General features: G+C 46.2%; 1 protein-coding gene across 1 annotated transcript in view; it reads right to left on the reverse strand.

Annotated features, from left to right (window-relative positions):
- Positions 1 to 23,399, reverse strand: part of CACHD1 (cache domain containing 1) — a gene marked incomplete at its 5' end in the record, with an annotated part of 252,596 nt that overhangs the window by 90,663 nt on the left and 138,534 nt on the right. The window contains 2 exons of the mRNA XM_082265153.1: positions 3,810 to 3,936; positions 18,566 to 18,672. Coding sequence (XP_082121279.1) covers positions 3,810 to 3,936; positions 18,566 to 18,672 — 234 coding nt within the window. The remainder of the gene's footprint in view (positions 1 to 3,809; positions 3,937 to 18,565; positions 18,673 to 23,399) is intronic.

Genomic DNA, 23,399 nt, shown 5'->3' on the forward strand with positions numbered 1-23,399 from the left:
TTCTGATCTTTCCCCGTAAGCTGACTTACCGAGCAACTGAAGTGGAGGAAGCACAGATCCAGAATATGGAGGACGCAGAAGCAGGGAAATCCTTGCACTGCAGGTCATTGGGTACAGCTTCCTCTCCAGCAAGAGAACAATGAGTAGCACAGTAATGACATCAACCAATCTAATTCCAGATCTGGCGAGATTAGCATTGCCCTAGCCCAGTGGTCCTCAAACAGCAGCCCTTTACTTGCTTTTATCCTCCCTCTGGAGCAAATCCCTCTAATCTCTCTTTTCCATACAGGGCTATTTAGGTCTGATCCTTCATCAGTGTGGGTATTCTGTGTCTTTATAACGTTGTTTAGCACAGATGGATACATCTACAAGATTTCTCTCATTCAGCCTACAGACTGAACAAGAGAAAATGATGCCTGTATGGCTGGCCTGTTTACCAAAAAATAAAGAGAAACGTCACTCTCCCAATCAATATTGATTATTTTTAATCCTGATGCTACTAGCATTAGTAAATAGATAGGAAAGTATATAATATTTACTTGTTTTAAACTTTTTTTTTTACATTTCTTTAGTTACTTCCTTTGTTTCTTGCCTAGGCAAATGATGTCATACTCCCCAGGAGTGTTCAGGAGAGGAGGAGGGGTTTTCTCAGCAAAGCACACACTCCTGCATGCATGCTTGAGCAGATGGATTCCTATAAGTAAATGCTACATGAATCATTTGCCCTTACTCGGGTTGGCCACGGCCAGCAACCAAGGTGGTTGTTTTTCAAAGTTATTTCTCAACAAAATAAAGCATTGCGACATGAATTGATGGGGGGGGGGGGGGGGGGAGTTTAAATATTAAAAATTAATTAAATCGTGTTTTTTGGTTTGTGGTGCTCATATGCAGAAAATATCCACTTTAACTCAGTACTGTGCTGGCAGATCTCATTTTTAGACTAGATGTGCACACTAGGTCCTAGCAAAGGTTTATCTCAAGGCTCAACCTGCTCTGAAAAAAAAAAACAAAACAAAAAACAACTAGAAAGGCAAGATTTTTTTAAAATTGTTTTTAGGTATGCTGTCTGAATAGGAACACATAACAAACAGGAGGGAGGTTTTTAAAATTTGTCTGCAAAGGTGAAAATACACTTTCGCTCAATAAGCTATACGAAATGAATGTTATTTGTCAGCTCACATTGGCTGTCCCTGATGAAAATCGTTGTAATTAATGACAATTGTAATAGCTTAGAGAGATAAGCTTCAAGGTTGCTAGCAACAGTCAAGTTCATAGTTTAGCCTATGCTGTGAGGACGACGAATTAAGTAGCAGCTGTAGAAGCTCACAAGATCTGAGACTCCACCGCTATCAAAAGCTGCAGGTCTCTGATTAACAATTGGGAGCCAATATACAAAGTTTCTGATCACGTCAGAAGCTTGTCTACAAAGTTCTTCAGCCTATTGATGGCACTGCACCTCTCTCTCTTTCTCTACCTGCACTCACTGTACACAGGGAAAGAAGTAGTGCGTTAGAAATCATTAGTTCAGTCTCTCAACCTTTCATCCCAGAGGAACCTTAGAAATTATTTTCAGCTCCTAAGGAACTTCTGTTAAAAACAGTTCATTGGGGGGCAGGTCAGGGGGAAGGGTGGAGGTCAGGGGGAAGGACGGAGGGGGGCAGGTCAGGGGGAAGGACGGAGGGGGGCAGGTCAGGGGGAAGAACGGAGGGGGGCAGGTCAGGGGGAAGAACGGAGGGGGGCAGGAAGGACGGAGGGGGGGCAGTCAGGAGGAAGAACGGAGGGGGGGGGGCAGTCAGGAGGAATAACGGAGGGAGGGGGGGCAGGTCAGGAGGAAGAACGGAGGGGGGGGCAGGTCAGGAGGAAGAACGGAGGGGGGGACAGGTCAGGAGGAAGAACGGAGGGGGGGCAGGTCAGGAGGAAGAATGGAGGGGGGGCAGGTGAGGAGGAAGAACGGAGGGGGGGCAGGTGAGGAGGAAGAACGGAGGGGGGGCAGGTGAGGAGGAAGAACGGAGGGGGGTAGGTGAGGAGGAAGAACGGAGGGGGGCAGGTGAGGAGGAAGAACAGAGGGGGGCAGGTGAGGAGGAAGAACGGAGGGGGGCAGGTGAGGAGGAGGAACGGAGGGGGGCAGGTGAGGAGGAGGAACGGAGGGGGGCAGGTCAAGGGGAAGAACGGAGGGGGGCAGGTCAAGGGGAAGAACGGAGTGGCAGGTCAGGAGGAAGAACGGAGTGGCAGGTCAGGGGGAAGAATGGAGGGGGGAAGGTCAGGGGGAAGAACGGAGGGGGGAAGGTCAGGGGGAAGAACGGAGGGGGGGAAGGTCAGGGGGAAGAATTGCCTCCTTACAGTGGCGGTCAGAATGCCACTCTTACAGACAGCCAAAAATATCACTGGTGTTGTGCAGCTGGCTTTGCCAAGTGATATTGGTCCAAAACTTTGCAGGCATACCTAGACCTATGCAAGCCTCATCAAATGGAAAGTCAATCAGCCAAAGCTCAAGAACCCCCTAGTAACCTCTAGAGCAGGGATATGCAAACTGTTGCCCTCCAGATGTTGCAGAACTACAAGTCCCATGTGCCATAGCAAGACTGACAGCCACATGCATGACACCCAGAGGCAGAGACTTGTAGTTTTGCAACAGCTGGAGGGCCACATTTTGCATATCCTTGCTCTAAAGAAACCCTAGGGGGTCCACAGAACACTGGTTGAAAATGGCTGCTTTGGAGCATAAAAAAATACCAAAAATTAAATAGTTGATTTTGTTTACTTATTAAGATTTCTTAGTTTACTGTATAATAAACGTTAGCAGGATATTTATTGAAAAATGCAAATTTCCTAAAAAAAAAATCTGCGTAAAAGATATTCAGGTAAGCAGATTATAACCAACAAGCACGATAACCAAAGTATACTGACACTAGGCATCCAGGCTTCAAAAACCGTAGGAAATGTAAAAGGTTAAGGATCATATTGCCCCCACATATCTTTAATGATGGACTCTTAACAGGTTAACTACCAAGTAGGTAGTTGTTCCCACTGTCAGCCTGATCTGAGTTTTCAGCTGGTGTTCAAGAGATAAATTAACAAAAGTTATAAATATGTAGCATAGTAAAATGTTAATTTTTCACACCAATCCAGAAACTGCTGGGTAGCACAAGGCAGGAGGAAGAGAATAGTTTCATTACCTAAAGTAAAACTGTAGCCTCACAGAGTGGGCGGGGTTATATGGGTAATTTCCATGGGAGACCTTAGCAAAGTTTTTTTTTTTTTTTTTCCCATTGTACACTTGAAGGTAGAAGAATAAAACCCAATTATCTATGAGTACCAGTCCTGTACTGTGCCATTAGGATACATACATTTTGAATTTAAAGAGAAGTATGGGAAACTCGAAAAAAAAAAATCACATCGCTTCGATGGCTGCAGCACTGATCCCAGCAGCATCTATCCCCTGCCACCTCTAAGACTGAAAACTCAGCAATCAAACACCAATGATCGCTCAGCACCGGCATTCTGCTCTGCCCCTCCAGCGCTCACTGGACTGTGGAGGGAGCGGGAGAGGATGGCTCAGGCTTGCTGAGAGGATGAGCCAGTTATCGGTCCAGGCTTCTGGGCGGATCCCAACCATATGGTCGGAATAATTTCAGAGCCTGGACCAGCTCAGTGATGTCAGTGGGCTGAAAATGAGTAACAGGAGTGCAGAACTAACGTCACTCCTAGAAGTATAGCCAAAAAACCTTTGGTCATACTTCTCCTTTAATTTTACCTCTCAGTTGAGAAAATGATGGATTAGATGTGCAGATCGTGTTTGATACACTCACCTGCTGCGGTGTTCGTAGCTCCCTTTACATCTGAACTTGTGCGCTGGGAACACGGTAAAAATTCCTTCTTCAGAGCTAAAATATTGCCACTTGATCCCGGGGTTAGATTTCAGGTTGTCTGCTAGAACTGCAATTCAACAAAAGCACACAAAAAAATCAATGTAAGAAAAAAAATCATTATGTAAAGCGCTGCGCAAACTGCGGGTGCTATTTAAGTCCTGTGCAATAATAATTCAAAGATACGAGCGGCTGCAAACAAAGCCAAGTCGTCAGAAACGTGTTGAATATTACTTCCATAAGTAGTGGTCTAAGTGTGAGCTGTCTGTTCACAGGAACACAAACGCACTCTGCATTTTATGTTTCAACTTTTTGGTTGACAAATAAATTTGATTAGTTTAGAGAACTTCTAAAACATTCCCTCCACCGACCAACCCCCTCTCACTTAGAATATCGATAGCAACAACAAACACAAGTGTGATTAATTGTACAGCGTGCACGCATTGTTTACAGCATCAGAGGAGAAAACATCTGGCGTCTTCAAGTTGTTGTATGACATTTAATAAGCTTTTCATATTCACCCTTTATATTCTGTGTGTGAGCCACAATAGTATGTGTGCACCAGTGACCCAACTCACTCCTTCCCATTGCATACAGCTGGCTGAAGCAGCTTAGAGCTTTCCATTAACTTGTGAACCGAAGAGAGTCCAGAGAGGACGCTGGAACCCGGAGAGAGTCCAGAGAGGACGCTGGAACCCGGAGAGAGTCCAGAGAGGACGCTGGAACCCGGAGAGAGTCCAGAGAGGACGCTGGAACCCGGAGAGAGTCCAGAGAGGACGCTGGAACCCGGAGAGAGTCCAGAGAGGGCGCTGGAAGCCGACAGAGTCCAGAGAGGGCGCTGGAAGCCGACAGAGTCCAGAGAGGGCGCTGGAAGCCGACAGAGTCCAGAGAGGGCGCTGGAACCCGGAGAGAGTCCAGAGAGGGCGCTGGAAGCCGACAGAGTCCAGAGAGGGCGCTGGAAGCCGACAGAGTCCAGAGAGGGCGCTGGAAGCCGACAGAGTCCAGAGAGGGCGCTGGAAGCCGACAGAGTCCAGAGAGGGCGCTGGAAGCCGACAGAGTCCAGAGAGGGCGCTGGAAGCCGACAGAGTCCAGAGAGGGCGCTGGAAGCCGACAGAGTCCAGAGAGGGCGCTGGAAGCCGACAGAGTCCAGAGAGGGCGCTGGAAGCCGACAGAGTCCAGAGAGGGCGCTGGAAGCCGACAGAGTCCAGAGAGGGCGCTGGAAGCCGACAGAGTCCAGAGAGGGCGCTGGAAGCCGACAGAGTCCAGAGAGGGCGCTGGAAGCCGACAGAGTCCAGAGAGGGCGCTGGAAGCCGACAGAGTCCAGAGAGGGCGCTGGAAGCCGACAGAGTCCAGAGAGGGCGCTGGAAGCCGACAGAGTCCAGAGAGGGCGCTGGAAGCCGACAGAGTCCAGAGAGGGCGCTGGAAGCCGACAGAGTCCAGAGAGGGCGCTGGAAGCCGACAGAGTCCAGAGAGGGCGCTGGAAGCCGACAGAGTCCAGAGAGGGCGCTGGAAGCCGACAGAGTCCAGAGAGGGCGCTGGAAGCCGACAGAGTCCAGAGGGGACTCTTGAACCGGAGAGAGTCCAGAGAAGGGCAACAAAAATAATTAGGGGAATGGAGGACATCAGCTATGAGGAAAGACTACAAGCATTGAACTTATTCACTTATTTACTTTTTCAACAATTTGAGCTCCAGTAGCTCCTTTCTTGCATCGGACTACACGGGCCAGCCTTACCCCCCATATGCATCAATGACCCCTGACCGATCATGACCTGTCACCGGTCATGACCTGTCACCGGTTCCCCAGTTCTCCTTTCTTGGACCACTTCTGGTCGGTCCAGACCACTGCAGATCGGTAACATCACACAACAGCTGTAGTGTGGCGTTGCTCTGATCCAGTCATGTAACATCACAATTTGGCCCTGGTCAAAGTCACCCAAATCCTTACGCCTGCCTATTTTTCATCTTTCAGCACATTAACTTTAGACACAACATGTTCACTTGCTGCCTTATGTATTCCACCCACATTCGGATGCCACTGTAACAAGATAATCAACGGTTTTCACTTTACCTGTCAGTGGTCATAATGTTATGGGCGATCGGTCTATGTGCAGTGTCAAAGGAGTTTAAAGCATACCTCCACTTTTGTTGAGGAAAAAACATTCCCCTCTGGGTGATCTCTGTACATTACAAGGATTATAACAACCTTGGCTACAGATTCCTACCTTTTGTTATTCTGAAGAAATCATTGTTTGTTCCTCTTGTGCTGAGTGAGTCTAATGAGAGTGGTTTCATAATTATCAATCAGCTGTGCAGCTGTAGGGCACTAATGAGAAAATCTGCTGGGCCAGCATCTTTTTAGACGTTTACCTATTGGGAGTATCTCACGAAAAATGACATTTTTGTTGCAGGGGATGCCAGAAATCTGACTTGCATCTTAGTGCAGACTTCTGGAAAAATTGGTGAGCCAATGACAGTAAATGATGTTTCTGGGGTGTGGTCAGTATACATTCTGTGTACAGAACAGTTCCAGGTGGCCATATTGCATTGCATTTTCAGAAAATTATGGCGGCTGCCGGATGAAAAAGGAAGGTAATTTTTAAAGCGGAGTTCCGGCCTCAAAATTTTTTTTTTGATAAAAATACCACTGGGACAGTCAGGGCTAGTGCATTTCAGCAATGATAGCCTCTGAACTGTACCCGGGTTCACTTACTCTTTAGAAGAAATACTTAAATTGAAAATGTCTTGTCCAGTGCTGCCATCTCAGGTGTGGCCAGAGATGCCAGAGCGTCCTCTTCGGTGTCGTCGGAGTCCCAGAATGCCCTGCACATCACTTCCGGTAAAACAAACACAAAGAAAGGGCGCACCAGCCTAGCGCATTATCCTCAGCAAGCTTTTTAATACCAATTGTTTAAAATCAACTACTCACAAACATGCGTGGTAGATCGGCATATAGATTCCAACGAACAGCATCAAAATAGAAAAGTCTGATGTCTCATATAAACGGAAGACTGACGCGTTTCGAGGCCTTGCCTCTTCCTCGGAGCCTGAGGGCCATGTCCAAGACCATGGCTTAAGTAGAGTGGCCAGGCCCCACATGACCCTCCAGATTGTGGGAGGAGTCAATGCGCCTGCACCGGCCCTGCTCGTCACTTCCGGTGCAGGCGTGTCATTCCCTGCTAAACAGCTTCTGGGCATGCCCAGAAGCTGTGCAGGGATGACGCGCCTGCACCGGAAGTGACGAGCAGGGCCGGTGCAGGCGCATTGACTCCTGGGAGCGATGACGTTCAGCTCCCAGGAGTCAATGCAAGCAGAAGTCACGGCGCGAGCTGTGGCCGCAAAGGGAGGAAGAGGAAGGAAGGTAAGTATATTTTCTTCAAAAACAAGGTAAGTAAAGCAAAAAAAAAATAAATTGTGATTATCCAATTCTTTTTCAGGTTACCGTATTTTCCGGCGTATAAGACGACTGGGCGTATAAGACGACCCCCCCAATTTTCATCTACCGGTAATACTTATACTTAGGTTACCTTGGAGATATACTCGGCGTATAAGACGACCCCCCATTTTGGGGGGATTTTTTTGAGGTTCAAAAGTAGTCTTATACGCCAGAAAATACAGTACTTAGAGCAAGCGGATGTCAAATTTTAGTTTTGAGGCCGGAACTCTAATAACACTTTAATAACATTTGATACATACAATATGACTTGTGTTGCAATTATATACTCTTTATTGTTTTTACTTTATATTTTTTCTACCCCCCCCCCACAAAAGTGGTTACCCTTTAATGCCCACATATGCTTCTATGGGTGACAGAGATTTTGTGCTGACAGCATGTTCACAGCACAGAGACCAAGCTGTCAAAGACAGCTCTTGATGTGTACTAATGACCAGGAGCCAAGAGGACCGGCTTCCAAACATGTGACCACTGTGATGGCCAATCACAGTTGGTCACACGATTAGGCAGACTTTACTGCCCCCGGGCATAATAGCCCAGTTAGAAGGATACAGTGCTGGCGGTAAGGGGTTAATGATGTTTTATTGATTACAGAGCTGTATTCATGTGTCTTTTAAATCTGCCTAGAGTTCCGCTGGAAACTAAGCCTTCAATTCTGTAAATATACAAAACCTGTGAAACCATGATGAACATGCATACATGAACGTGGTTTAAATTTGATATGACGTAATGGAAATGATATCTGTTTACTGAAGTGGAGACATGGTGCTGCAATCCATCAAACAAAGCCATTAGTGGGAAACACCTCAGCTGTCTCCAGCTGTCAATGAAAAGCATTAAGGCAAGTTATCTGCAGAACTGAGGAGAGATTCACTCAGCATCAAGTGTCATGGGGTATCTCCTTCAACAAATCACACACTAGATAAACAGAAGAAAATGCATTATAGTCTCAATGACATTCACAGAGATCCTGGGATGCAAGACTTCACATGCACTCCTCTCCATCATGTAATCTCCAGGATGGGGAAAGCTGTCTCCGAGTTCAATAGGAAACCTAATACCTGCAGGTTCTCCAGGAGAAGGCTAGAGAAGAACTCCAGCAAGGAATATTTAACCACTTGACCTCCGGAAAATTTGCCCCCCCCCCCCCCCTTCATAACTAGGCCACTTTTTGCGATATGGCACAGCATTCCTTTAACAGACAATTACGCAGTCGTGCAACGCTGTACCCAGATAAAATGCAAGGAGGGTACCCTCAATTGTTTGGGACTGTGAATGCCACTAAACACTGAAAAGAGTATACACCAAAGTATAAGTATAAGATAAAATGCATGACCTTTTTTCCCCACAAATAGTAGTATTTGATCACCTCTGCGTTTTTTTATTTATTGCGCTATAAACAAAAAGGAGCCGAAAAGTTTGCATAATATTTTTTACTTTCTGCTATAAAACACATCAATCAAAAAAAAAAAAATGGGATTTTTGACTTACTGCAAAATCCATTTTTCTGATGTTCAATGACGGACACAGCTTCTGGTATTCTTAACCATTGGGTTATACTGCCCCCTACAGGAGTAGGACAGTAGGCAGAAAATAATTCTGGCTGCACCCATGGGCAGTCCCAAGGGGTATACTCCCTCTCCCTGCTATAGGTACTCAGTTTTGTTACAAGCAGTGTCAGGAGAATTATAACTCCACAGTGGGGTCAGCGTCTGGTATTAACCATTGGGTTATACTGCCCCCTACAGAAGTAAGACAGTAGGCAGAAAATAATTCTGGCTGCACCCATGGGCAGTCCCAGGGGGTATACTCCCTATCCCTGCTATAGGTACTCAGTTTTGTCACAAGCAGTGTCAGGAGAATTATAAATCCACAGTGGGGTCAGCGTCTGGTATTAACCATTGGGTTATACTGCCCCCTACATAAGTAAGACAGTAGGCAGAAAATAATTCTGGCTGCACCCATGGGCAGTCCCAGGGGGTATACTCCCTCTCCCTGCTAGAGCCACTCAGTTTAGTTACAAGCAGTGTCAGGAGAATTATAACTCCACAGTGGGGTCAGCGTCTGGTATTAACCATTGGGTTATACTGCCCCCTACAGGAGTAAGACAGTAGGCAGAAAATAATTCTGGCTGCACCCATGGGCAGTCCCAAGGGGTATACTCCCTCTCCCTGCTAGAGCCACTCAGTTTAGTTACAAGCAGTGTCAGGAGAATTATAAATCCACAGTGGGGTCAGCGTCTGGTATTAACCATTGGGTTATACTGCCCCTACATAAGACAGTAGGCAGAAAATAATTCTGGCTGCACCCATGGGCAGTCCCAGGGGGAATACTCCCTCTTCCTGCTACAGGTACTCACTTTTGTTACAAGCAGTGTCAGGAGAATTATAACTCCACAGTGGGGTCAGCGTCTGGTATTAACCATTGGGTTATACTGCCCCCTACAGGAGTAAGACAGTAGGCAGAAAATAATTCTGGCTGCACCCATGGGCAGTCCCAGGGGGTATACTCCCTCTCCCTGCTAGAGCCACTCAGTTTAGTTACAAGCAGTGTCAGGAGAATTATAACTCCACAGTGGGGTCAGCGTCTGGTATTAACCATTGGGTTATACTGCCCCCTACAGGAGTAAGACAGTAGGCAGAAAATAATTCTGGCTGCACCCATGGGCAGTCCCAGGGGGTATACTCCCTCTCCCTGCTATAGGTACTCCGTTTAGTTACAAGCAGTGTCAGGAGAATTATAACTCCACAGTGGGGTGGGTGCTGTGTCCGTCAATGAACATCAGAGAAATGGATTTTACAGTAAGTCAAAAATCCAAATTTCTCTTTTGTTAATTGACGGACACAGCTTTTGGTATTCTTAACCATTGGTACATCCCAAAGCAGTGGTAAACATAAGGGGTGGGAAACAGCAAAAAAATTCCCAAGGCTAAACATTAGCCAACCAGGCAACATGGACTTAACCAAACAACTAGTACCCACCTGAAAAAAACAATACACCCTCAAAGAGGATCAAGTCCTCTTAAACAGCAGTCTGCAAAACCTTGTGGCCAAGTGTTTGTGGCCAAGTGAAGTATCCGCAGATGCCAAAACATTCAACGTATAAAACTTTGTAAAAAGGTGGCAGCCTGCAAACTGACGCCAGATGACGGAAGGCCCAGGAGGCACTAAGCTCCCCAGTAGATTGCCCCTTGACCTGACTCCTTATGGAATAAGCCTGAACCACTGTCTCTCTGAGCCATCTAAAAATGGTCACAGAGGAAGCGGACAACCATTTACGAGGCCAGCCATGAGCACAAATAGAGTGATTTCCTGAAAGACTCCGTAGCTGTCATGTACACCCTAATTGCCCGGACCACATCCAAGGCATGCAAGGCAATTTCCTTCAGATGATTAGGCCTAGGACACAGGGAAGGTAACACAATGTCTATATTCAAATGAAAATCAGAGACCACCTTAGGATGGAATGACGGACAGGAGCGAAGCTCCACCTTACCCCTGTGAATCACCAGATAAGGTAAACGTTAGGATAAGGCCGCCAGGTCCGACACCCTGCATGCAGAAATGATAGTCAGCAAAAAGGCCACCAACAGGGACAGCGTAAGCAGGGGAAACTCCCAAACATTCTCAAAAGGAGACTCCTGGAGAACTGAAAGTACCAAATTGAGGTCCCAAGGCGGCAAAGGAGATCACACCGGAGGGACTAAGTGTGAACACCCTGAAGAGAAGTACGCACCAGAGATGTAGCCAAGAGTCGTTGGAAGAAAACCGCCAAGGCCAATACCAGGCCTTGATAGTACTCAAGGCAAACTTTTGTTCAACCACCCATTGAAGCAAGGTCAAGATCAGAGCCACCGAAAAAAGAGCAAGGAGGAACCCCAAGGGATCCACACCACGCAATGTACCTCTTCCATGTATGATGGTAGATCTTCCAAGAAGTAGATTTCCTAGCTTTTAACAGCTTAGGAATCACTGATTCAGACAATCCCATATCCTTCACCCAACCAGCTGCACCAGGTCGGTGTACCAGGACCGGCATGGCCAGTCCAGGGCCACTAAAATGACTTGAATTCCTTCTGCCTCAAGCCTGTAGAAGCCTTGGCAGAAGCTTGAGAGGAGGGAAGGCGTAAATCAGATGATATTGACCCCACAGGGCAACCAGCGCATCGGAGGTATCCACCAGAGGATCCCATGACCGAGCCACAAACTTATGTACCTTACTGTTAAGCCAAGACGCCAACAGATCCACCTCAGGGATACCCTACCGGAGATACAATTAATGAAACACCTGAGGTAATCCTAAACATAGAAACATAGAATGTGTCGGCAGATAAGAACCATTTGGCCCATCTAGTCTGCCCAATATATCTGAATCCTATGAATAGTCCCTCCTGCCAATGTTCCACTCTGGGAAAGTGAATGGCAGGGAGGTCTAGAATTAAAGATGAGGTAGAATGCCGGCTACCTCCAGAGACGCCAGGACACTTCTTGTGCCCCCTTGGAGATTGACATAAGCCACGGCTGTGGCATAATTTGATTGAATACGCACTGGACAGCCTTGTAGACGAGCCATCCAATGTTCCAGGCACAGCCTGATTGCACGTAACTCAGGACATTGAGCGGTAGTCTGGATTCTTCCAGGGTCCAGACCCCCTGAGAAGAACTTCTGCAGAGGACGCCTCCCCACCCGGACAGGCTGGCATCCATGATGGCCACTGTTCAATACAAGGGTAAGAAAGATTTTGCCGTGCCGGTGTGCCGGGAAACTAAGACACTAAATCAGGGACTCTCTCGTACCCCACCTCCCGCAGGAGTCATCTACTTCACCCACTGCTGTCTCGGCCATCTAGCCGGGGAAGCATTGGCTCCCGGCGTTTCCGAGTGTTCTGCTTTGATTTTATTGCTGTGATCTGCTTCTTGTGTGTAAGTGCTATTTTAATAAATCGTGAGATGGTGATTACAGTCTGCACTTAGTTGTCTATATTATATTTTGTTGCCTTATCGGTTGACCATTTGAGCTAAGAATTATCGCTGTGGGATGTAAGAGGACCTGGACTGCTGTATAGGATTCCTTACTGGTGTTACCCTTGGTCGGATTTACTGAGCATATTAGACCCACTGATGACTCGGGGGGGTCTGTGTATGAGGTGAGCGCAGTATTGCACCTCTTGGTGAAGGGCTCTATCTCACAGCAAGATTATCTGGCACTTCAGTGGTCTCCTGCTATCATGGGCTATCACTTCTGATCATGGACTTTATGTAACATATAGTTGTATTATATGCTTAGAATTACAGTAAACCCCCGCTCCATCGCGGTTCAGTTTTTGCGGTCCCGGTGTATTGCGTTTTTTTTTGTAATATTTTACTATATAAATCATTAAAAATTAAATATTTTTGTGTTTTCCATAGCTCTTGCTATGTTTCTCAGGTTCTTTTACGTGTTTACATTTTCTATTGTTTTAAAAGCGTGTTTAAAGACCTTAAAATGCTTTTTACACGTACAGTGACAGTAAAAAAAACATGCCTACAATGCATTTTAATAGGGTTTTTCTATTTCGCGGATTTTCACTTTTCGCGGCTGGGTCTGGAACGTAACCCCCGCAATGGAGGGGGGTTTACTGTAATATTATTGCACTGCACTGTTTTCTTTTGCAATCTGTAAAATTAAGCCTGTGTACCCAATACCAGCACGCTATCTCATGTGAACGCACACAAACTGCAAAGGAAACAGCACAGCCAATGTTACAGCCACAGCCTGTATTGTTCAAGCCTGAAATTAGCAGATTTACTAAACAAAGGATAAAGTCTGAGCAGGGAACAGAAACTATTAGCAGGATTTAGCTGTAATCTCATCTTCTCTGTAGGTAAAAGGAGATGAAAGGAGAACATAAAAAGTCATGACAAATAGAGGTGTAAATGTGGTTTATGGCAACGCTTTAGAAATGCCATGCTGGAAATTACAATATTGCACTGGATGTGAAATAAACAATAAAAAAAAAAAAATGTGGGCAAGAAGGCTGTCATGCTAGATTTACAATAAACTGCATTCAGCTAGTAAAATCACATCGGTACATTCTCGGCACACCCCAACGCCGTAATAAATTAGCTCCCTTGCGAATGCACTGGATTTACATCAGCCCGGCCAATCAAGATTTACCAAAGATCATGATCTTCAAAGGAGGCTGGGTAAAGATGTCAAGTCTGGTGAGGGAGCGAGAGGAGACAGGCTCAGTTCTGCTTTAAGGCTCCATGCACAGTAGCGTCTTTTTTACTCCCCTTTTACTGCAAAAATACTAATACAACGCAAACGCTCCTCAAGGCTGCTACAAAAAGCTGTTACAAGCATTCTTTATCCAGCATATTTTCAGCGTTTTTTAGCTTTAAAAATACCCCCACTAGCGTGCATGGAGCCTAAGGGTCCTTTCACACGGGCCTGTCCATTTTCATCTGATCCGATCCTCCAAACGGATGGAAAATGTTGGTTTCCATCCTGCTGGATTTCACGGACAGGATCGGATCGGAGAGCAGCAAATGTCAGTGGACATGTCTCCGCTGACATCCGCTGCCCCATAGGGGTGCATGAAAGGGATAAAAATGTTATCGTTTTTTTTTTTCCCTCGTCTTTTGTGTCCCATTCCCTTCACTTTTGGCCCCAGAAACACAACAAATTGCTAGCAAATCTCTACAAAGTAAAGGGAATCCCATTTTCCAATTGCTGTCACTTGAAGAAAGGAAAGTGAAAGATTTCTGCTTACCAACTGTTCTGGCGACAGCTTAACCACTAACCAACCGCCCAACCACTATATACGTCGGCCATTTAAACCTTAATACCGGTTTTATGGCAGCAGATAGCTGCCATAACCCTGGTATTTTTTTTAAACGGCGGGCGGTCGGCTTTTCCGATAAGGGTGGTCCCAGCGCCGGATTCGCCGCGGGATCAGCCTTCCGGGGCAGCGGAAGAGGTGCCCCCCTCCCGCCGCGTCCCAGTTCTTTTCCCTGCTTACCGGACCCACCGGAGCGACGGTAAACGTCGTTGCCTAGCAACCGGTTTAAAAGGTCCCTTTTTTTTTTTTCCATTTTATTTATTTATTTATTTTTTCATCTTGTACTTGTGAGATCGGAGGACTTTTTGACCCCAGATCTCACAAAAAAGAGGTCCTGTCGTGCCTATTTCTATTACAAGGAATGTTTACATTCCTTGTAATAGAAATACAAATGATCACATTTTTTTTTTTTAAACGGTGTAAAAATAAAAAATAATAAAATAAATGGTAAAAAAAAAAAAATAAAGCGCCCCCCCATGGGCTAAATAGACTATCTCCTTCCTTTCGTCTGGACACTTGACAAAGGAGTGCGCATGTCCATACCAGACATCGGCGCATGCTCCGAAACGCGTAGTGAGCCCAGACTGCCCACACTACCCTCACCTCCCAGTGACGTTAGACGCTCCTGCCGGCCGCCGCACCAGCCCTTCCATCTTGTCCACCGCGACCCTGGGAACCACAGAGCAGGCCTCTCAAAGTTCTTCAGAGCTGCCGAACCCCATCTGCATGCTGCACACAGCTACACCCACTGCCGGAGCATGACACGCTGGACACTCGAATCCACTTACCTCCATGTAAGTTGCTACTATTGTCATTGTAATAAATTACTTTTATCACACTCAAGAGGTGCTTTCCCCTCCTTTACTTGTTTACTAGAGTCGGCTTCACTCCTCCGGTCAGCAGCCCTGAGTGTCATCCATCCATCCATTCATCCCTGGAATCATCCCGGATCCGCTCATCCCCCATTGGATCCCAGGTCTATTTATCATTAATTATTCCTGTTAGAGACTAGCACATGGACTTTTCATCCCCCCCTTGTGCATAGGACTCGAACTCCTCTGGCTCAACATGATGCCTTCTGTATGTTGTTAAACTCCCCTTTGATACCCTACTTCCCTTTCCCTCTCCCCCCCCCCTCCCCCGTTGTTGCAGCTGATTTACCCCCCAGCACTACCGCTCAAGTTGAGCGCCATTACCTCCCTTAAATTTTACCAGTAGCATTGCATGAACCGCGACATGTCAGGCTGACCAGTCGCCTGGCAAGTCGCAGTAGTGTGAATGGGCACTTACAGTTTTAGTGACAACCAAATTGCGAGGTGAAAGTTACCCCATTGGTGACAGACAGCAATAAATCCTTCTCTACTCAAAAAAAAAAAAATTTGGCTGGAGTTTTACTCTATCGAAAAGGGTACGCACAGGCCTAGGTTTGGGAGGTGCTGCTCACCCTACTAAATATTACAAATACCTCAAAATAATAAATCTAAGTTCTACTCTATTGCCATAAAAAAAAAAAAGAGGCTGTTATAGACAAAGAGTACTCGAGCCGAGCCTCTGGGCCAGCTTGCAATGTTTATAACAAGGTATCATTTCCATGTGCTGCTCTACTCCTCCATCATCTCCCACCAAGCTGAATATGACCCTGGCAGAGATACATATTACTAATCTAACTTCTCTTTATTAAAGACCCTCCATAAACATCATCAGTCACTTTATTTATAGAAGTGAAGTGTTTACACCCAAGATGAGTCCACTTTCTAGCTGCCTAAAAGACGGATTGAAAACATGAACTTTGGAACCCGCAGTTAAATTATAAACAGTCCCTAAGTGCCTGGAGCTCAGCCTCTAGACTCCGTAAACAGTCACCGCATAATGGCCTATAGTAGATGAACCTAATCCAAGATAGTGTACAGGCGCGTTTCATTGAGATAGAGCCAAAATTCTTCTCAAAACACTGCAAGGCTTTTTTTTTTTAAGACATAGTTTTGGTGGAATTCCCAAATTATTTAAATTTTTTTTGTGTTTTTTCAGGGTGAAGATCTACACAGAACCACTTCAGCTCTGGAAGGTTTTACCCTCCTTCATGAACAGGCCATGTTTTGCGATACGGCACTGCATTATTTTAACTGACAATTGCAAGGACGTGCGATGCTGTACCCAAATAGAATGTATATCCTTTTCCCCCACAAATAGAGCTTTCTTTTGGTGGTATTTAATCACGTCTGTTTTTTTTTTTTTTTTTGCACTATAAACAAAAAAAAAAAAAAGACCGACAATCTTGGGGGGGAAAAAAAACAATATATTTTACTTTATGGTATGGAAAACCTTGACAGGCTGGTTGTACACAATTAAGCAAATATGGTGTTGCACTAATCATACACAATATAAAGTGTTTATTCTCATTCATATAATAAAACATATTAAACAAATGTGATAAATCATAAACAAAAACACAGAAAAACAAAAGTCCAACAAAAGTTCATAAAATCGTGCTTCTATTTGAATCACTCCATGCTCCTTTGACAAAGTACTGTGCTCCACCACTAGAAGGAATGCTCGCTCATCTGAAATATTTGATCTATATACTTATACAGGTGATCATGTGCATGATCCAAAACATTCAAAGGTGTCTCTACTTTAATATCTACGGGCAGGTAGATTCCCCTTTAAAACCAGCAGGTCTCCCTTAAGGATTCAGCATACCTCCATTTACCAAGTTGTAAATGGTCATAAAGGAAGAAGAGGCTTCCAATAGTGTTGTATTATTTATTAACAATTTAAAACCCTAATCCATAAAATAGCACACTCACATATTTTTTACAATCACAGACTCTTTACCAGCATTAAATTACATGCACTTCTGCTTTCAGACCCAGACAGGAAGTGATGTCACTCGGCTCCGCCCTGCATGTTACATCACTTGCACATTTGACTTCCTCAGGGATAAGCACAAGTACAATTTTATGAACTTTCGTTGGAATTTCTTTTTTGTGTGTTTTATATAAATTAAAGTGATTGTAAAGTCTCGTTTAAAAAACAAACATGTTATACTTACCTGCTCTGTGCAGTTGAATGGCCTGGATCCTTCTTGCTTGCTGTGGGGGCACTTGAGTAGAGTTATAGCTCCCTGTGTCCATTCAGACATGGAGCCATGACCTGGCCCTGCCCCCTCTCTCTTGATTGGCTGACTGACTTTGACAGCAGCGGGCACCAATCGTGCTGCGCTGCTGTCTCAACCAATGAGGAGAGGAGTCCCGGGCAGCTAAGAAACTAAAACTAAGTTTGTAAAACTAAGAAACTCCTGCAACACCGCTGGATAAAGATGGTAAGTATTAGGGGGCTGCTACACACAGATGTTTTTTTTTTATCTTAATGCATAGAATGCATTATTCTGCCTTTACAATCTCTTTAATCACATTTATTTTAATACAGGCAGTTCCCAGGGTTACAAAACAGATAGGTTCTGTAGGTTTGTTCTTAAATTGGATTTGTATGTAAGTTGGAACAGGTTCATTTTGTAAGTGTAACTCCAGCCAAAAAAATGTATTTTTAAGTTTTTTGGATAGCATAGGGAAGAGTTAACACCCCTGTAACATTTGTTTTGCTGTCTGTGCCCCTGCTCAGAAGATTTCACCTCACTTTCTGTCCCTGCGACAATGGGATTTTGAAAATTTTGGGTTGTAATGAAAACAAGGACTGGTGATAAAGCTTCAGTGGAGACACCTTTTTCCCATGATGACTCTTACAGGAGTGAATTTTCCTTTCTAGGGGTAGATTTATTCTCACTTCTGGTCGCATCCCTCCGTTTGCAAGTCGGATGTTTGTAACTCTTAACTGTATATGAATGTGGACATTATATATTCTGTACGGTAAGGCCCCGTTCACACTGGGGCGATCCGACTTCCCGGGGCGACCTCACAGGTCGCGGCGCGCTGCTCGCACCGCGACCTCGGAGCGGCCGGCATGGACTTCATAACATTGAAGTCTATGCAGGTCGCTCCTGGTCGCCCCAAAGAAGCTCCGGACCCTTTTTCTAAGTCGGAGCGACTTGTGTCGCTCCTATTAGAACGGGTCCGCAGCTTCTCTATGGAAGGCGACCTGTCAGGCGACCAGGTCGCCCCAGTGTGAACGGGGACTTAGCGCAACACTGTTTTTGCTTTTTAGTTTATTTTGATGTGGGAACACATTATTGGTTTATGCTGTTGCATGGTTTATTTCCCTATCTAGTGTTGTACACTTATTCAAAACGAGGCAGCACAAATTTTTAATACTTTATTTTCTGGTTATACACAAGTCAATCGATAGATGGATTGCAAATGTGTGAAGAAACTGTTCAGTAGAGAGCCAACATACACGTTTTCTTTCCTCTAAACATGCACAGAAAACATAACTCGCTCACTTGCAATATAAGCAATAATGATACGAACCGGAGTTTAGGTCCCTCCCAGGATTAAACGCTCGGCTGTTCACTGTCGTGGACAGTCTATCGCAGCTGATCGTTTTGGAGACGTTGGTGTTGAAATTTCCATCAAAGCTGTAACAGACAAAGAAAAATTGTCAAATTTTTTTTGCAAAATCCACAGCTACCTGCTGATGCAAAAAACAAAAATGATATTGTTTCTGCAATGGCTTGTAGATAAAACAACAATAACCTGGATCAAGACTAGCGTTCATTTTAAACAACTAATCGAGTGCAGGGGAAACATTTTTTCCTCTGGATCTGATTTGGTATTTAAAAACAACAGAGCTAGGCCCCTTTCACACGAACTATCCCATCAGATCCACCTGTCTTCGATGCGCGTCCCTGACAGACAGCGAAGTGGCCGGAGACTGGACACAGGTCACGGTATTCGAGAGATCTATTCAATGTGAGAAGGATACATATATGTGGATATCTGGAGGTGTGTTGGAGGTGCCGATTGGATACCCGGTTACCGGACGATACTGGCTAATTATCCTGTCCCTACTTTTGATTCTCTGCCTGAATTGACCCCCTGTAATTAAAGGGGTCCATCCCATCTGGTAAGCATTTAGTGCACACTGGGTGACCCTGTGATCGTTTGGTGGAGGTGTTGGAATTCAATATCAAGTACTGAATTTGCTGCTACCATAATTTTTCCCATTTAATTGTGTATTGGACTCTATCCACTGAACTGTCAGTCACTGTGAAATATCACTATATCAATTGTGGACTGTCACCTGTTTGCACAATTATTTATATTTAATTATTTATTTGCATTTTTATATATATTTATTGTGGATTGCCAATTGATTGCATAGTTATATATTTATTTGCATTTGCACTTTTGGTATTTATATCTGCACTATATTTTGATATAATTAATGCACTTTATATTTATTTAAACCATTTTTGGTTTTACCCAAGTGTATTTTGGTTGAGTTAAACTATAGCCAACCAGTTAAACAGGACCTCAACCAAAACAACTGGAGCCCACCTGAAAAAAAACAATACACTCTCAAAGAGGACCAGGTTCTCTAAACCGCAGCCTACAAAACTCTGCGGCCAAAGAAAGCATCCACAGGTGCCAAAATATCCACTTTATAGAATGTTGTTAAAGAGTGCACCGACGACCAGGTGGCCACCTTGCAAACCTGCGCCACTGACGCCCGATGACAGAAGGCCCAGGAGGCACTGAGCCCCCGAGTAGAGTGCGCAGGGAAAGGGGAAAGGGGGGACCTGACCCTTGATGGAAAAGGCCTGAATCACAACCCTTTCCGAAGCCCATCCATAAGCACAAATGAACACAGCCTAGGCATGCAAAGCAATTTCCTTAGGATGTTTTGGCCTGGGACACAGGGAAGGCAACACAATGTCTTCATTCAAATGAAAACCAGGGACAACCTGTGGAAGGAACAACTGACAGGGGCGAAGAACTACCTTATCACTATGAACCACGAAGTAAGGTGAACGACAGGGTAATGCCGCTAATTCTGACACCATGAGCGCAGAGGTGAAAGCCACCAAAAAGGCCACTTTTTGGGGCAGCATAAGCAGAGGAATCTCCTGAAAATTCTCAAAGGGAGGCTTCTGGACTAAGAGCACCAAATTGAGGTCCCAAGGTACGCACTAATGTGGTCAAGGCCTGTCAAAGAAGACCGCTAAGGCCGACACCTGACCATTGAAAGTACTCAAGGCCAGTTTCTGCTCAACCCCCCATTAAAGGAAGGTCAAGATCTGAGCCACCAAAAAAAGAGCGAGGATGAACCCCAAAAGACTCACACCATGCAATGTACGGCTTCCATACAAGACGGTATAACTTCCTAGAAGTAGATTTCCTAGCTTTTAACAGCGTTGGAATCACCGACAACCCTCTATCCATCGGCACCTGGCATTCAACAGTCAAGCTGTCAAAGCCAGCGACTGTAAAGCAGGATGGAAAATTTGTCCTTGGGACAGCAGATCCAAGGTTCCAAGGAACATCAGTGATCAGTCGCATCAAATCAGGGTACCAAGCCCAGCAAGGCCAGTCTGGGGCCACTAAGAGGACCGGAATCCCTTCTGCCACGATCTTGCATAGAAGTCTTGGCAGAAGCTTGAGAGTAGGGAAGGCGTTAATCAGACGATACTGAGCCCACGGGGCCACAAGCGCATCTGTGGCGTCCGCCAGAGGATCCCGTGAACGAGTCACAAACCTCTGCACCTTTCTGTTGATCTGGGACTCCAAAAGATCCACCTAGGGGATGCCCCACCAGAGACACAACTAATGAAAAACCTCCGGATGAAGGGAGCACTCCCCTTGGTCCAACGCCTGCTGACTGAGGTAATCCTCCTGCCAGTTTTCCACCCCGGGAACGTGTATGTTGAAGAGGGCTGGCACGAACCGTTCTGCCCACCTTAGAATGACGGCTACCTTCAGAGCCACCAGGACATTTCTTGTGCCCCTCCTGGTGACTGACATAAACCACGGCCATGGCATTGTCCGATTAAATGCGCACTGGACATCCCTGAAGACAATACATCCAATGTTCTAGGCACAGTCTGATCGCTTTTGGTACCAAGACATTTATTGGTAGTCTGGACTCTTGCAGCATCCAGACCCCCTGAGAGGAAATTATGCCAAGGACGCCTCCCCAGCAAGACAGGCTGGCAATGGTGGCGATCACTGTCCAATATAAAGGGAGAAAGGATTTGCCCAGCCGAAGCACTAAAGAACGAAGACACCATATCAGGGACTCTCTTTCCCCAGCTCAGCCGGATCGGATTGTTCAGAGACTGTGGAGTCTTATCCCATTTGGCCAGAATCTCCCTTGCAGGGACCTTGTATGGAACTGTGCAAATGGAACTGCCTCGAAGGTAGATACCATCAGGCACAGCACTTGCATGCAAGTCCAGGGGGTTACCATCTGCTGACAACAGTAGACGAATTGCAGCCTTCAGTTTCTAGAGTTTGTCCAGAGGAAGGGGCACTCTGGCTAAGGCCGAGTCCAGAGTCAGACCTAGATAGTCCAAGCTTTGTGGATGAAACCAGAGCAGACTTCTATAAATTCAGAATCCAGTCATACACCTCAAGCTCGTATGGTGATTTCCAGGTTTTCCTCCAGAGCAGTAGGAGACTCCGCTCACAGAAGGTGGTCATCCAAGTAGCCCAGTATGGCGATCCCCCATTGGCGTAACAATGCTAGCACCGGGGCCAACACTTTCGTGAAGACCCGAGGAGACGAAGAGAGACCAAAGGGTAACGCCACAAACTGATAATGCTCCTCTCCCATGGCAAAGAGGAGGAAACGCTGGAGACCGACACATATTGGAATGCAAAGGTAAGCTACCTTGAAGAGGATGGAGGCAAGAAAAATCCCCCTGATGCAGGGAACCACCACCGTGAGAACAGACTCCAACAGAAAGCAGTTCAACGCCTCGAGGTCCAGAATTGGACGCACCTTGCCTTCCTTCCTGGGGACTGTAAATAGGTTTGAGTAAAAACCCCAAAAACGTTCCGAATTCCGAACCGGTACCATTACCCTTTTCCGCGGGTCTGGAGAAGCCCGCTCTTGACTTGTAAGACCAAATTCACTTGAATCCTCCAGAGGAGGCCCCGAAGGGCTCTGATCCCTTGTCAGTTGACCTTGGTCTTATGAGCCGAGAAGGAGGGCCCACGTCTATGAGGGTCTTTGCCCTTAGTAGCCTGCGGAAGAAGGGTAATCCCCCCCCCCCCCCCCGTGAGACCTTTAATGACGTCATCCAGGGTAGCAACAAACAGGCGATCTCCTTGATAGGGAAGATCAGTCAAGGCCCTTTTAGAAGTCTGGTCCGCAGACCAGCATTTGAGCCAAAAGACACGCCGAAGGACCACTGCCGAAACAGAGATGGGACCAGCTGGTCCGCCAGCTCAGCAAAGGCAGGGGGGAGCTACTCCCCCTCTAGGTCATGGCACAAAAGCCTAGCCCATTCGGTCAGAGTCTGCAACACGAGGGCAATGGTGAATATCAGCCTCAGTGCCGAAACCAGTCAGGGTGTACATATTGCAGGCTACAGCCTCCGCCTTCCTGTCAAGCGGCAGAGTGGAGGAATCCTCCTCACTATCTGAGAATTTAGGCCAGCAGGGTGACCCACGTCCCCAGCTGCTGAATCAGATTCAGGATCTGTTGAGACTGATAAGGCAGGGGAAGGTGGCTTTTTGCCAGCCCGTCGCCCAAAAACCACCTCCACCCGGGATACCAAGGACTCCAGGACTGCCGTCAGTGCATAGATGGATGGGACCCGGAGGGCCCCGCAGCCTCAGAGAGGGGATCAGGTGGGGAGATGTGCTCCAAAGACTCCATGAGTCACCAGGGGGACTCCACAAAAAAGTGTATAACACAGCTAAGGAACAACCCCCACCGCTCTGGCAGCCCACCCAGTTGCCAGCCACAGAGCACCAATCGATTCTCAGTAAAGAGTGAGAGGACCCCACCAGACTCACCACCCCCCATTCACCTCAAATGTGTGAATGGGGGATTCGGCTTGTTTTTTAGTTCGACTCCGCAGGCTGATTGAAACAAAAATTAAGTATGTATGGCCAAGCCTTAGACAACTGGATTGCCATCAAATTTTCCAAGACCCTCTGTAATGGGTGGACCACACAGCACAAGCAGTTTTATTCTTACCTTCCTTGATACAAATTTCCAACAAACTGAAAATTTTCTGTGCGTAATTATGGGCACATCCCATGCTCAGAAGCACTAGTTATTACCCTCTAGGGGAGCCCTACAAAGCCTCATCCTCCCCTCTTCTCCTCTAGGCAGCACTGTGGTTAGCACTTC

Source organism: Pelophylax lessonae (genome assembly GCF_965119305.1).
Source record: "Pelophylax lessonae genome assembly, chromosome: 8".
NCBI classification, from domain to species: Eukaryota; Metazoa; Chordata; class Amphibia; order Anura; family Ranidae; genus Pelophylax; species Pelophylax lessonae.